Consider the following 16249-nt stretch of genomic DNA (forward strand, 5'->3'; position numbering starts at 1 on the left):
TCAGTGAATGGGTAAAAACATGGCACATGGAGTATAATGTGAAGTTGTTCACTTTGGCAGGAAGAATAAAAAAAGCAGGATATTACTTAAATGGAAAACAGCTGCAGAATTCCGAGGTGCAGAGGGATCTAGGTGTTCTAGTGCATGAGTCACAAAAAGTTAGTATGCAGGTACAGCATGTAATCAAGAAGACTAATGGAATGCTATCCTTTATTGGAAGAGGTGTTGAACATAGAAGTAATAATGTTATACTTCAGTTATACAGGGCACTGGTGAGACCACATCTCGAATATTGTGCGCAGTTTTGGTCTCCTTATTTAAGGAAGGATGTAAATGCCTTGGAGGCGGGTCAGAGGAGGTTTACTAGATTGATACCTGGAATGAATGGGTTGTCTTATGAGGATAGGTTAGACAAACTGGGCTTGTTTCCACTGGAGTTTGGAAGAGTGAGGGGTGACTTGATTGTGTATATAAAGTCCTAAATGGTATTGACAAGGTGGACATAGGAAGGATGTTTCTTCTTATGGATGAGTCCAGAGCTAGAGGGCACTGTTTTAAAATTAGGGGTTGCCCTTTTAGGACAGAGATGAGGAGAATATTTTTATCTCAAGAGGGTTGTGCGATTTTGGAATGCTCTGCCTCAGAAGGCGGTGGAGGTGGGGTCACTGAATATTTTTAAGGTGGAGATTGATTCCCTTGCCTAACAAGAATTTATCTAAAACAAAAACAGATTACCTGGAAAAACTCAGCAGGTCTGGCAGCATCAGTGGAGAAGAGCAAAGTTGAATTTATCTAAGGTTATCGAGGGGCAGATTGGAATGCGAAATTCGAAACACAAACAGATCAGCCATGATCTTAATGAATGGCCTACTTCTGCTCCAATTTCATATGTAACCAAGGCTGATGTCTGAAATGAAACAGTAATCAAAGATCAATACCGAAACAAAAAGCCTCAACAAAAACAATGGTCTGTCTCGGACCTTAATTCACAAACTGAACAATTTGAGGCACCCCTAGTTTTATAAAAGATTTTTTTCCCTTAGTCACACGTGAGACTTCCACAAAAAGACTTTCTGATCATTTTTGATGTGCTCAGGAGTCACATTAATCTTTTATAGGTCCATGCTGCATTATAATCATGAACTGGTCATGTTACTGGTCAGATACCTCAACTATCTCATAGGACCCGAGTTCAAATTCCCACTCTGACAGTTTGAGGATTTGAATTCAATTTTAAAAATTTATGCATTAGAAGCTGTATTAGCTGAGACCGGTCCCGACGCAAGGTCCCCCAATTTATTAACTTCCCAAATGGGACCCCAATTTTGTTTTGCTCCTAGGTGAGAAGGAATGGGCTGGCTCCCCTTCTTTATTTAACCCCCCATTACCCAACCTCTCCCCCGCCCCCCCCAACACCCACCCTCAGTTGGTTGCAACAGGGTAATTTAAAAGGGATCTCTTCCCCTCCATGGATACCTTTTCCTGGTATTTACGTTTTAGAAGGAGCCAATTTGACCAGGCTTTCTTGAATCACAGAAAGAGTAAGTTTATTAATTACTAAAACCCGAGAAAGAATACTAAAAATGTAACATACATATACATAGATCGGAAATGAGAAGTTGAGTCCAAATAAAAGTTTTTAATGATGTACAAATCAGTCTTTGGCTTTTCCGTAAGGAGTAGATGGTGAAATGTTGCGGCCATTAGGTTGGGTGATTCCAGTAGAGCTGACATTGGCAGTTTAGCAGCTGGTTCGGAGACACTTGGTTCTGCAGGCTGGCTGAAGAAGCTGTCCTATTCCTTTTGTGATTTTGGCTTTGCTGACTTGCCTCCAGCAACAGAGAGAGGGAGAGAGACTTTGCCTGCAAGCTGCAGGGGTGACTAGTTGATCTTCCTGTGTTGTCGCTCTCACAACACTCTAGAATACTAGCACACATAGATCAGGTCTGCAGCTAGCTTTTTAACCCATTTCCTTGTGTATTCCTGGAAGGGAAAAAACAAAAATGTTTTTCGCCCAAAGTCCACTTTCTTTAAACTCAGTCCATTACCACATTGTGAGATATAACTCAACAGGAGATGGGCTTGGGATGTCTGCTGAGATGTGGCAGTCTCCATTGTCTCCGCAACCACAGGAGATTAAGGTTCAGCCTTTTGCATTTCATTTCTTCCTTTCAAGTGTTTCTGTCTGAACTAGGCCTTGGCACCTTTTTAGGTGCAACATTCCAGCTTCCCTCGGGACAAGTCGGTCAAGAAAATTAGAAATTTTTCAAAAAGTGGCTACTTTACATTCTCAGCCACCTTTTGCTCAGTGTCTTTGCTAGTATGTCTTTTTGAAAAACCAGGTCTTCCTTAAAAAGCTTAACATGTCCATAAGTAATTCAGGGTTGTAATCCATTGTCGTGGCATTGTGAAGTGACCAAGAAGCTAGCAGGTGACGGTAAAACAAAAATCAAGTAGTTCACTAACATTAACTTTGGGGAAGAAAACCTACCATTCTTACCCGGTCTGGCCTATTATATGGCTCCAGTCCCACAACAACATGGTTGGCTCATAATTGCCTGAAGTGGCATAATATTTCATTTAGTTCCACCACCACCTCGTCAGGGCAAGTAGGGATGGACAATAAATGCCACCATTGCCTATGATGTCTGTGAATGAATATTAAAACTTCAAAGTATTTGATTACAAAGGGTGTCCTCATACTCAAAGAAAAATGATACATTAACTTCTAAGTCTTTCAACATTGAAATTTGTGTGGTGGGTCTATGTAAGAGGATACTTTAACAACTATCTTCTTTGTTAACCCAAAGCACATCAGATACAATAAGAGCTTGTTATGGAAAAACATTGAAGTTATTCAAAAAATATAAACCGGATGCCACAATGTGAAGTGTTATTGTTTAAAAGAAACAGCTACACAAGTTAAATCAGAGTATCTCAAGCTGTGCCACAAGTGGGTGCAAATGCATCCTCTTTTAGCAGGAAGTTAGTTTTCAGGATTTTTTTTTATTCATTTATGGATTGGGGGTGTCACTGGCAAGGCTGGCATGTATTGTCCATCGATAATGGCCTTCAAGAAGATCATGGTGAGACATCGTCTTGAACCAGTGTAGTAACAGTACTTCCATAGTGCGGTTAGATAGGGAGTTCCAGGATTTGACTCAATAACCATGATGGAACAGCAATATACCAGCAGTGGGTTGCATTTTAATATATGAGAAGTCACTGCCTTAACACCCATCCTGATCCAGTTCCCATAATACTGTCACTGTTTAAAAATAAGGGGTCGCCAATTTAAAATGGAGATGAGGTAAATTTTTTTCTCTGAGGGTTGAGAGTCTGTGGAACTCTCTCCCTGAAAATCTGGTGGAGTCTTTGAATATTTTTAAGGCAGAGATGGATAAATTCTTGGTAAGCCAGATGGTGATAGGTTGTCAGGGGTAGGTAGGATGCAGATTTGAGGTTACTATCAGATCAGCCACAATCTTATTAAATGGCGGAGCAGGATCGAGCAGCCAAATGGCCTACTCATGCTCCTTGTTCGTATGTTCCGACACGGCTGGTGAGCGGGTGCCAAAATCAACAGCCCACCTGCCATTTTTAAATAAATAACTAAACTAGCAACTGAAGCAATTACTAAGCCAATTGGCCTGCATTTCATGTTGCCCACACCATAAAATGGAAGGCGGACAGAGTGAGGAGCACACTTTGAAAAACAAAACTATAGTAAAGGCAGGAAGGTGGAGGGTGGAGCACAGCCCCCTCTACCACCACCCCCCCTTCTGCAAATATGTTATTCCCCCCTCCTTTATTCCTCCTCACCTGGTGACTTAGTGATGGTAATGCTGTCGAATGTCGGGGGATGGTTAGACTTTCCCTTGTGGGAGATGGTCATTGCCTGACACTTGTGTGGTGCAAAATGTTACTGACCGATCATCAGCTCAAGCCTATTGTTCAGGTTTTGCAAGCGAGCACGAACTGCTTCATTATCTGAGGAGTTGGAAATGGTGTCAAACACTGGAAATCATCAGAAAACATTCCCACTTCTGACTTTACGCTGCAGTGATTGAATTCTCAAGTCATAGAGGTCTACAGCACAGAAAAAGGCCCTTCGGCCCATCGAGTCTGCGCCGGTCAAACAAGTACCTAACTATTCTAATCCCATTTTCCAGCGCTAGGCCCATAGCCTTGTATGCCATGGCATCGCAAGTGCACATCCAAATATGTCTTTAATGTTATGAGGATTGATTGAATTGATGAAGCAACTGAAGATGGTTGGGACTTGGACCAAGGAACTCCTGCATTGATGACCTGGGACTAAGGTGTTTGACCTTCCTTTGTGCCAGGAACAACTCCAGCTAAAAGGACTAAATGATCAAGAGGCAAAAGGGAGATAGGAAATAAATATAATAACTATCTCTAGAGGAAAAGTATTAGGGAAATTAATGGGGTTAAAGGCCGATAAGTCCCCTGGACCTGATGGGTTGCATCCTTGGATATTAAAGGGTGTAGCTACACAAATAGTGGATGCACTGGTAGTAATCTTCCAAGAGTCCTTAGATTCTGGAAAAGTCCCAGAGGATTGGAAAGCTGCCAATGTAACACCCTTAATCAAAAAGAGAGGAAGACAAAAAACAGGTAACTATAGGCCAGTTAGCTTAACATTTGTCATTGGGAAAATATTAGAATCTATTATAAAGGATGTACTGGCAAAGCATTTAGAAATACATAATATAATCAAGCAGAGTCAGCATGGCTTCACGAGGGGAAATCATGCCTAACACATTTGTTAGAATTCTTCGAGGAGGTAACAAGCCGGTTAGATAAAAGTGAATCAGTACATAATATATTTGGATTTCCAAAAGGCATTCGATAAGGTACCACACATAAGGCTACTTAATAAGTTAAGAGCCCATGGTGTTGGGGGTAGTATGTTAGCATGGATAGAGGATTGGCTAACTAATAGAAGACAGAGAGTTGGGATAAGGGGTACATTTTCAGGATGGCAACCTGTAACTAGTGGAGTGAAACAAGGAATCAGTGCTGGGGCCACAATTATTTACAATATATATTAATGACTTGGATGAGGGAAGTGAATGTACTATTGCCAAGTGTGCGGATGGCACAAAAATAGGTGGGAAGGCAAGTGGTGAGGATGACACAAGGAGTCTACTGAGGGATACAGACAGGTTAAGTGAGTGGGCAAAAACTTGGCAAATGGAATATAATGTGGGAAAATGTGAGGTTATGCACTTTGGCAGGAAGAGTAGAAGAGCTGAATATTATTTAAATGGAGAAAGCCTGCAGAAGGCTGCAGTACAGAGGGATTTGGAGGTCCTTGTGCATGAATCACAAAAAGCTAGCATACAAATTAAGCAGGTAATTAGGAAGGCAAATGGAATGTTGGGAATTTCAAAGGGAATGGAAGTTAAAAGTAGGGAAGTTTTACTGCAGCTGTACAGGGCATTGGTGAGACCACACTTCTGGCACATTGCATTCAATGTTGGTCTCCTTGTTTGAAAAAGGATATAACTGTGTTAGAAGCAGTTCAGGGAAGATTCACTTGACTCATTCCTGGAGTGAAGGCTTATCCTATGTAGAAAGGTTGAACAGATTTGGCCTATACCCATTGGCATTTAGAAGAATGAGAAGTGATCTTATTAAAACATATAAGATTCTGAGAGAAAAACAAAAATAAAAATACCTGGAAAAACTCAGCAGGTCTGGCAGCATCTGCGGAGAGGAGGACAGCTAACGTTTCGAGTCCACATGACTCTTCAGCAGGTCTGTTGAAGAGTCAGGCAGACTCGAAACGTTAACTGTGCTCCTCTCCGCAGATGCTGCCAGACCTGCTGAGTTTTTCCAGGTATTTTTATTTTTGTTTTGGATTTCCAGCATCCGCTGTTTTTTGCTTTTATCTGAAGATTCTGAGAGGGCTTGATCAGGCGGATACCAGGAGGATGTTTCCACTTGTGGGGGTGACTAAAACTAGGAAACAGTTTAAGAATAAGGTCTCCCTTTAAAGACTGAGATGAGGAGAATTTTATTTCTCCCAGAGGGTCATTACTATGTGAAATTCTCTTCCCCAGAGAGCAGTGGGTCACTGAATTTATTCAAGGCTGAGTTAGACAGATTTTTGATAGACAAGGGAGTCAAGGGTTATTGGGGAGCAGACGGGAAAGTGGAGATGAGACCACAATCAGATCAGTATTTTATCGAATGGCTGAGCAGGCTCAAAGAGCTGAATGACCTACTCCTGCTCCTAAGTCTTATGTTCCTATATGAAATCATTTTGTACAGGCTGTTGTGAAAAAAGTCATTTGTTCTACATTTGTTTTCAACATGTACTAAAATGGTACACAACCATGTACATTTTTTTTAAATTACACAGCACTAAAATTTACTTTAACTTTCCATCAGTTGTCAACACATTTCACATAAACATTATCTTTGATGATGAGTGATTAATGGTGGCAAAACATTGACATTTTTCACAATACCTCAGGGAAGAAACAATGTTTTCACTGCCTCCTCACGTCATTGTGAAATTTGGGAAGGCAGAACCTCACGCATGTACAGTCGAGTGGATTACAGGTCTTCCTCCATTCATGAATTTTGAGGGCCAAAAAAGCTGAAGAGATACTCAACCCTTTTCAATAATTAAACTGCAAATGTTGGTACAGAAGACTGTGAAAGGTGATTTTTAAACTAATTTTAAACAAACGCTCCCCACCTTACTGACACAAAACCAGCTCTTCCAGATGGCATCACTAGCTCTCCTCTGCTGTGTTCCCCATCTTCTCCCTTGCCTCCTCCAAATCCTCCTCTGCTCCATTTATACTGCACTTTGGATTGCAAGCCTGCAACCATACGGGTAGGAGAAGCTGGATACCAGAAGTACAGTTGAATGTCACGTCATGTGTGTTTTGCCTGAAGGCAGGTTCTTGGCTCATTGTCTGCTGATGCTTCATCCTAAGCCATTTTCTTGGCAGTTTTTCTTTGTCAGTGATGGTTTGCCATTGCTTTCCATCAGTAGAAAGTAATATAATACAAAAATTTCAAATCCATTGCACAAGATATAGTTACTGTGGGTACAATGTTAAGAGACAAATGCAAACTGGACTGTCACTGCATATTCCTGCCCAACTGCAGGATGACCCATTTTCCAGACAGTGTGGCTAAGTATCAAATACAACAGTCGAAAACAAATGCCCTTAATTTTATTTTTCTTTAAAACATGGATATGCCTGATTGGCTACTTCACAAGTTGAGATGTGGGAACCCAAGCTGATCTTTCTGCTCCCTATTCTAAACTCACAAACTGATGTAGCACTCCTATCACCAACACACCCCCACCACCAACCCAGCTAAATTAACAAGATGGAAGGTCAAAACTGAAACCTTACACATCTCAATACTGCATCCCATGCATTTACCCTTAAAGCTATCAGGAAAACCATACTATATGTTAATAGGCATTACAATAGTTCCAGATTTCAAAAGATGTTATAAACGATGGGACATCGCAATGTTTTAATAGGCTCCAGCCAAAGCCATTGTGGCCACATGGACGAGTGAACAGGATCAAACAACATGATCAACAGGTGAAAATTCCATATTGCTATCCAACAAAAACATAATTAAACATAACCACTCACCACAAATCAACAGGCACAATTATAAACAGACATAATACCCTCCCCTATTCACTAATGGACTCAGAGTCCATTACAGCAAAGTGGAACTTGGCATGTTCAGTTACCAAAGAAAGTGACTAACAATTGTAAATACATAACCGTGACTGGTGCCAAGTTTCACACTGAGAAATAGAATAGCCACACCTTAACAATAAACTAATGTAATTTTACCACCAGTAGCTTGTACATTTCTTTTTTAAAATAGTACTAATTGGTCTACCATCAGTCACCGGGAACAGAATATTGGAGCTACACAGCCTAAACAGATTGTCACTTCATATTCCTGCCCAACTGCAGTGTGACCCATTTTCCAGACAGTGTGGCTAAGAATCAAATACAACTCTTTAATTATCATACCTCTTATTCCAGCCAGTCTGTATGGAAACTGCAGCAACCCCTGTTAGGCTTGCAGAAACATTAATTGGGTTTGTGAGCTTCCCCTCTTCAAGGACTTTGCCCTGCACCAAGGTCCAGACAGCATCTGGTCCTGGCCTGGCCCTGCTCATCTCTCCATCTTGGGGTTTTTCTCTTCTTATCAAGAGGAATTAAAAATGCTGACTGTAGGGCTGCAGCTACACACAGGCTCATATGCAGGCTGAGGCTTAAACTGTCAGAGCTGCCACTAGCTGGCTGGCCTGTGTGTTGGAAGGAGGCAGAAGAGAGGCTGATTACTGTATGTGTTTGTGTTTGAAGACAGGGAGGAGGATTGATTACTGTATGTGTGGGTTGGGGCATGGAGAGAGAATTCACTGAGTCCTCTGGTACAGGGGGATATGGTGAGCTTGGCTGAGACCTCATTGGTGAGGAACTGTAACACTTCAGTTCTATGTCTGTTTAGAAGCACTCCAGTTTCCCAGATTGAGAGGAGCACGGCTACACATTCAGGTAAGATGCTTACCTTGCAAATTAAATCCATTTTATTTTAAAGCCATATTGTATAGCAGAATTCACAGTGAAACTGTAGCCTCTGGAACTATAAATATGATTTTGTGTCATTTGAAATCCTCAGTAGAAAATTAAAAATTTAATTGGCTCATCTCACATTAAAATCAATGATGTCAAGATGGCCTTTAAGGAATCTTGGTGTGATGTTGACATAGATCATTAATGCTGAATGCAAATGCTTCCTGGCTTAGGTCCATGAGCTGGAAAGGCTCAGATGAAATAATGGACGGGTGAGGACATAAAATAACATTTTTACCAAGTGCTTTAAAAAGAGTTTCTTATTTATTTGATGTATTATTATATGTTGATCCAGAATACACAAACTTTAATAATTATATACTGAATATTACTATGTTGTTTTTGTTGCTGTTTTGTTTTTGTTGGCATCTGGAGTCATGTTAATTTTCAAGAGTTAAAATGGAGCCACATTGTAAAATAGTTTAGGAAGCACTGGGGTAAATGAACCATCCAGTGTGCTACAGATTAGTTCAAGTTGGCTGAGGAAGGGAACCATGGTTCCCATTTCTGATCCCTATCCAGTGGTACCTTCTCTCAACTAAGGACAGTAAGTTCAGATATTAAGGCCCCAAGCACCTAAATTCTTAATTTCAGCGAGGCATCATGCCCAGGTTCCATAGCTCCCTACTGGAGAAGAGAAGAGAGAAGCAAAGACAGGGCACCTCTGAATGTTTTTCAAAGTTCAGTGAGACAATTTTGTTGAATTCTGGAAACCAAGGCTCAGGAAAGATGTCAAGGCCTTGGAGAGAGTGAAAAGGAGATCTATGAATCCACAATGGGACTATACGGAGATTTAAAATTTTTAAAAATAGAACATGAAAAACAGCACTATGGAACAGGTCAGGCTATTCTTCAGAATAAGAAGACAAAACCTAATACCACAACAGTTAGAATCATTTAAACTGATTGAGACAGCAAATATTCATCAGGACATCTTTTGATGCGTTTGGAAAAAAAACCTTAAAGTGAATAAAACTCACCTCACAAATACCACGTACATAAAGAACTTAAACTGGAGTGCACTTCAACAAAATGTCAGGATTCAGATGCCATTAATAATCACTGACTTTACTCTTAGAAGTTTTGTAGAATTTCAATCCCTCAGCATGTATTGGACGGATTACAATCTGTGCCATCCTATATGACTAACGCTAATTTCGTATTATGGAAGGCACATTGACAAAGACAGTTAAGCATGACAGATAACGTCAGCTTTAAATATTTGGCTGACTGTCTCAATAGGAATTACCTAACTTGCATTAAGTGATACTTCTACTGAACTCTAGTTAGTCAACTCACTGAGTATTTACCTTACATTTATCTTGTCAAAAATGGTGTTAAAAATAGATATAAAAATTTCAAAAATGCTATAATGAGTTATACATGATGTATGTAGTTTTTCTTAGTTAAAACAAACATACTTATTACAGATATGCATATTAATAAAATATAATTACCAGTTCATATAAAGGAAAGAATGACAGCCTTACAACTTCTAAAAACATTTTTTTAAATAAAAGTGGGTTCAAATTTACACAGCATCAACCCAGTCAGCTTCAGCTGCTTTGTACAATGGCTTAGCACAGTGCAGACCTGATTGTAATGCACAATCACAAAAGTTAGCAAATAGTGCCTTCATACTTCCACGATATCTCACAACGCAGATGTATTTTTGCAACGTGATGCATTGGGAAACCCACATTATTCTCTAATTGCTCTAAAGACTTGGTAAATGAAGGAGAAAGAAATGGGAAAGAAAAAGTAACAAGAGATTTTTAAAAAAAACTGAAATATACAGATTTTAAATGTCAACTTTTTAAGCAGGGTGAAGTCAAATTCGATAGACAGGTTGAATGCCTAATGCATTCATAAAAGTAAAAGGGAAGTTTTTTCAGGTCTGCACCCAGTGACTCTGAATCACCTGAGCACAAGCAATATGAAAAATCACAAGGTCAGAGATTACACCCTCAAAGAATCTCACCCAGTTCCCCTCCATTTATTTAAATAGGTGGCCACCTTTACAAGCAGGTACTCCAACCCACCTGTTTTCTAAATATTTTTGTGTCCAATCAATCCATCATGCCTGGACAGAGATTCAGGAGAATCTCCCCTCATATCTATGGAGAACATGAAATAAGTTAACACTTCAGGTGTAACAGTTAATCAGAGCTGATCCAGTTCTGATGAAATACACAATCTCAGCTACTATTTCAGTACTGAGGGAATGCTGCACTGTCAGAGAAGCTGTTTTCGAATGACATGTTATAACAATGTCACATCAGGCCTCTCAGGTGAAACATAAAAGGTCCCACAGCACTGTTTAAGGAAGACATGTGAGTGACTCCTCAGAGCCCTGCATGACCAAAATCTACCCCTCAGCCAACACTGCTATTACACAAAAAAAACCACAGTGCTGTTTGCAGGGCCTTGCGGTGGACAAATTGACTATTGCACCTCCTACATTACAAATGTAGCTACATAAAGTATGTCCACCATCTTCAAGTTTTTGTTTCCTATGTTTCCCTGATTCTTTGCACTCATTACTTCATAATTCAAAAAACAACATCCTTGCATATTCCCCACTCTCTAGCAAGCTAGGGCACAGCATTGAACTCTGAAGAGGTAGGCAAACCTTGACAAAACTGCAGAGTAGCACTGAACAGGACTGCTCCTGAGAGCTTCCACTCAGACTGGGGCATGAGATGGGGCAACCGAAAAGGGAAGGACAAGAAAGGCTCCTTAGTAAAAGCCCCCATCAGTAAATATAGCAGCGCGCTCTCGGCTGGAAAACATACTACTTTGTGTGTCCTCCCACATTAAAACGGAAAGGGGTACGCACATGATATAAACATAAAATGATACTTAATGTAAGGGGAAAGAGTGAGGTTAACACACAGCGACCTCGGGGGGGCGGGGGGGAACTGTCACTGCCTGGAGGCAACATAAGATGGCAACAATAACAAGATGTCTGATCTCCAAAAAAAACAGTAAAATAAAAGTATTGGATACGCTTTTACGGAAGGAGTGGAGAAAGGTTACTAGGGTTAAAAATACTGGACACAACACACGATTAGGTTACACACCACAGCCAGTAAGAAACAATACTTATTGTTTTAACCTGGCTCGTCCCAGCAGCCAAAGCATTACCGATTTCACATATTATATACTCCCTATCTCTTTTGTACAGCATATTTAACCTTGCTCCCCACGTTTGAACCAGTGTCACAAAACCCGATACAAAAAAAATGCAATTTAAGATCAAACAGTACCCCCCTCCACCCCCCCCCCCCCCCCAAGAAAAAAAAAAGAAAATTCTAGCTCGGAGAATTTACCTCGTCAGTCTCGGTTTCTGTGTAGTTGGCCATGATGTCCAGCCAACAGGGTAAGCGACCCTGCAGAAAGTTTCTGTTCACTGGCTCACCCGGTAGAGCTGAGATCCAAGCGCTTTCCGAGGTCGCAGTCTTTCCGCCGGATGGATCCAGTTGCTGTGTCACCCCTCAAAAGGAGAAGAGCCAGTCCTGTTAGTCATCGTCTTAGCAGACTCCTCCTCCTATGACAGAGGCGGGGAGGAACAGGCACCTGCCCGCCAGGTACAGCGCTGAGCACAATGCGCACTGGCCAGATAGATATTTGTCGATACGACAGGCAAGTCTCTATCTCATCCAGAGGCTCTGGATGGTATAATGATTATAATACTACTTTCGTATCCAGAGAGTTAGACTAATAATCAGCAAATATGAGTTCAAATCTTGCTAAAGCAGTTTTTAAATTTGAATTTGGCGATGGAATAAAAATGGTGACCCATGGATCTGATGGATTATCCTAAAAATTCAATTGTTGCACCAATGTTTTGCTTCTTGCTTCTGAAGTGGCCAGTATGTGGGTGGGGGGAAGCAGGTCATTTTCCAGGGATAGACCATATTTTAAATTATTTCTCTGGAATCAGACTAGACAATCCAATTAAATGGAGTGGAACCAAGGTCCATTAAATTAGGTGGTACAAAGCTCATGGTGATTACACAGGACATAGAAATAGATCATTCAGCCTAACCTGTCAATGGTAGCTAGGCATTTATACTCCAGACGAGCAGGATGGCAGAACAGAAGAGGAGGAAGAGTGGCCCTGATAACAAAGGATGAAATAACGACATCAGTGAGAAAGGATCTTGACTCAGAAAATCAGGCAGTAGAATCATATGGATGGATATTAGGAATAGCAAAAGTGAGAATATATGTTAATAGGAATAGTTTCTTCCACAGTTCCCTTACCCAAAGGCAAGGCTGACCCATAGCAGGTAGGGTAAGGGGACAGGTTCAAAATGCACCCCAGCTGGAACAGGAACTGAACCCCATGCTATTGGCATCAATTTGCAGCACCAGCCATCAAGCCAACCAGCCCCAAAAAGAGTCCAACTTGCTGTGGCAAGACACACTTTTACATACATGTCGTAGCCTGGAGCTACAGATAGTGATGGTAGAGGCTCCAATTTCTTTCCATCACGTGACTGACCAGAAATCTCTCCCATTCTTACCATCTGCCATTGGTGCATGGTGGAAGGATTTACAGGTTGACAATCAACCTGCAAGGCTGCGTTATTGAAGGCAATTTCCTGAGTCATCAAGTCCTGGAGTGGGACTGGGATCAGAGCATTTGGCTCAAAGGCAGGGATAATACACACTGCACCACAAGATCTCTGGGAGTTATTTATAAGTCCCTTAACACCACTTGTACAAAGCATTAAACAAGAAATTATTGGAGCTTGTAACAAAGGCAATGAAATAGTTGTATAGGACTTTAATCTTCATATAGACTGGACTAATCGAATTGGCAAAGGAAGATGAGTATGTAGAATGCTTTCGTGACAATTTCCTGGAGCAACATGTTGTGGAATGAACTAGGGGTAAAACTATCTTTGATCTAGTATTGTGTAATGAAGCAGGGTCAATTAGTAATATCATGTAGAAGATCCACTGGGAAATAGTTATCATAATACAACTGAATACCACATTAAGTTTGAAAATAACATACCCCAATCACAAATACAAATCTTAAATTAAACAAAGTCAAATAAACGGTTTGAGGGGAGAGCTGGCTATGGTTGATTGGGTGAATAGATTAAAAGGTACAGCAATAAATAAACAGTGGGAAACATTTTTTAAAAATTCAAAATGTTCAACATAGTGCATGCCATTGTAAAACAAAAATTCAGCAGGAAAGATCTCTTACTAAGAAGGTTAAGTATATAGTCTTAGATTAAAAGAAGAAACTTATAATTTGCAAAGAATAGTAGTAAGTCCGAGGATTGGAAGTATTTTAGCAGCAATGAGCCATAAAAAGTTGTTTAAAAGGGAAAATGAATAGAATATGAGCATAAACTAGCCAGGAATATAAAATCAGATTGCAAGACCTTTTACAAATATTTAAAAAGGAAGAGAGCAGCTAAAGTAAATAAAAACAAAAAAACTGCGGATGCTGGAAATCCAAAACAAAAACAGAATTACCTGGAAAAACTCAGCAGGTCTGGCAGCATCGGCGGAGAAGAAAAGAGTTGACGTTTCGAGTCCTCATGACCCTTCGACAGAACTTGAGTTCGAGTCCAAGAAAGAGCTGAAATATAAGCTGGTTTAAGGTGTGTGTGTGGGGGGCAGAGAGATAGAGAGACAGAGAGGTGGAGGGGGGGGTGTGTGGTTGTAGGGACAAACAAGCAGTGATAGAAGCAGATCATCAAAAGATGTCAACGACAATAGTACAATAGAACACTTAGGTGTTAAAGTTAAAGTTGGTGATATTATCTAAACGAATGTGCTAATTAAGAATGGATGGTAGGGCACTCAAGGTATAGCTCTAGTGGGGGTTTTTTTATAATGGAAATAGGTGGGAAAAGGAAAATCTTTATAATTTATTGGAAAAAAAAGGGGGGAAACAGAAAGGGGGTGGAGATGGGGGAGGGAGCTCATGACCTAAAGTTGTTGAATTCAATATTCAGTCCGGAAGGCTGTAAAGTCCCTAGTCGGAAGATGAGGTGTTGTTCCCCCAGTTTGCGTTGGGCTTCACTGGAACAATGCAGCAAGCCAAGGACAGACATGTGGGCAAGAGAGCAGGGTGGAGTGTTAAAATGGCAAGCGACAGGGAGGTTTGGGTCATTCTTGCGGACAGACCGCAGGTGTTCTGCAAAGCGGTCGCCCAGTTTACGTTTGGTCTCTCCAATGTAGAGGAGACCACATTGGGAGCAACGAATGCAGTAGAATAAGTTGGGGGAAATGCAAGTGAAATGCTGCTTCACTCTCTGTCTCAATCTCTGGTGATAGACTGTCCACCAATATCCATTACAAACCCACCGACTCCCACAGCTATCTTGACTACAGCTCCTCACACCCCGCTTCCTGTAAGGACTCCATCCCATTCTCTCAGTTCCTTCTCTCCTTTGGAGAGACCAAACGTAAACTGGGCGACCGCTTTGCAGAACATCTGCGGTCTGTCCGCAAGAATGACCCAAACCTCCCTGTCGCTTGCCATTTTAACACTCCACCCTGCTCTCTTGCTCACATGTCTGTCCTTGGCTTGCTGCATTGTTCCAGTGAAGCCCAACGCAAACTGGAGGAACAACACCTCATCTTCCGACTAGGGACTTTACAGCCTTCCGGACTGAATATTGAATTCAACAACTTTAGGTCGTGAGCTCCCTCCCCCATCCCCACCCCCTTTCTGTTTCCCCCTTCCTTTTTTTTTCCAATAAATTATAAAGATTTTCCTTTTCCCACCTATTTCCATTATAAAAAAAACCCCACTAGAGCTATACCTTGAGTGCCCTACCATCCATTCTTAATTAGCACATTCGTTTAGATAATATCACCAACTTTAACTTTAACACCTATGTGTTCTATTGTACTATTGTCGTTGACATCTTTTGATGATCTGCTTCTATCACTGCTTGTTTGTCCCTACAACCACACACCCCCCCCCTCCACCTCTCTGTCTCTCTATCTCTCCGCCCCCCACACACACACCTTAAACCAGCTTATATTTCAGCTCTTTCTTGGACTCGAACTCAAGTTCTGTCGAAGGGTCATGAGGACTCGAAATGTCAACTCTTTTCTTCTCCGCCGATGCTGCCAGACCTGCTGAGTTTTTCCAGGTAATTCTGTTTTTGTTTTGGATTTCCAGCATCCGCAGTTTTTTTGTTTTTATCTCTGTGTTTAATTGACTGCCACTGCTCTTCAAGAAATGCCTACCTCCTTGAAGAAGTTCTGTTCCTCTCTGCGACAAGATTTCCGTATCTCTCTGTTGCCTTGTTCACCTTCATTGCTTTCCATTTCCCTCCTAGTGTTTGACAAGGTGTTTACTAAAACCCGCTTTCACAGTCATATCTCCTTTCTCAGTGACTGTCTCCGTCTCCAACTTACCCCACGTGGATTTCAACTGAAATTCCACCCCTCATGTTTCGAACCCACCCAGGATTACAGGTATCTCCGGGACATAAGACGTTTCTCGGACTGCTGTTCCCGTCACATTCTGAAATCCACACTCAGTGCCATGCGCCGCCATATGAACACACTCGACCTCTCCCTCCAGCAGCACCGCCGTACCC

The 16249-nt window shown here is 41.3% G+C and overlaps 1 protein-coding gene across 3 annotated transcripts in view; it reads right to left on the bottom strand.

The window, feature by feature from the left end:
- Positions 1-12177, bottom strand: part of LOC121277021 (tetratricopeptide repeat protein 39B) — a 151761-nt gene extending 139584 nt beyond the window's left edge. For all 3 annotated transcript variants that reach the window (XM_041185884.1, XM_041185887.1, XM_041185881.1), the window contains exon 1: positions 11993-12177. In XM_041185884.1, the coding sequence (XP_041041818.1) occupies positions 11993-12025 (33 nt within the window). In that variant the 5' untranslated portion in view covers positions 12026-12177. The remainder of the gene's footprint in view (positions 1-11992) is intronic.
- Between the last annotated feature and the right edge of the window lie 4072 nt (positions 12178-16249).

The sequence above is a fragment of the Carcharodon carcharias genome, chromosome 4 (assembly GCF_017639515.1).
Source record: "Carcharodon carcharias isolate sCarCar2 chromosome 4, sCarCar2.pri, whole genome shotgun sequence".
NCBI classification, from domain to species: Eukaryota; Metazoa; Chordata; class Chondrichthyes; order Lamniformes; family Lamnidae; genus Carcharodon; species Carcharodon carcharias.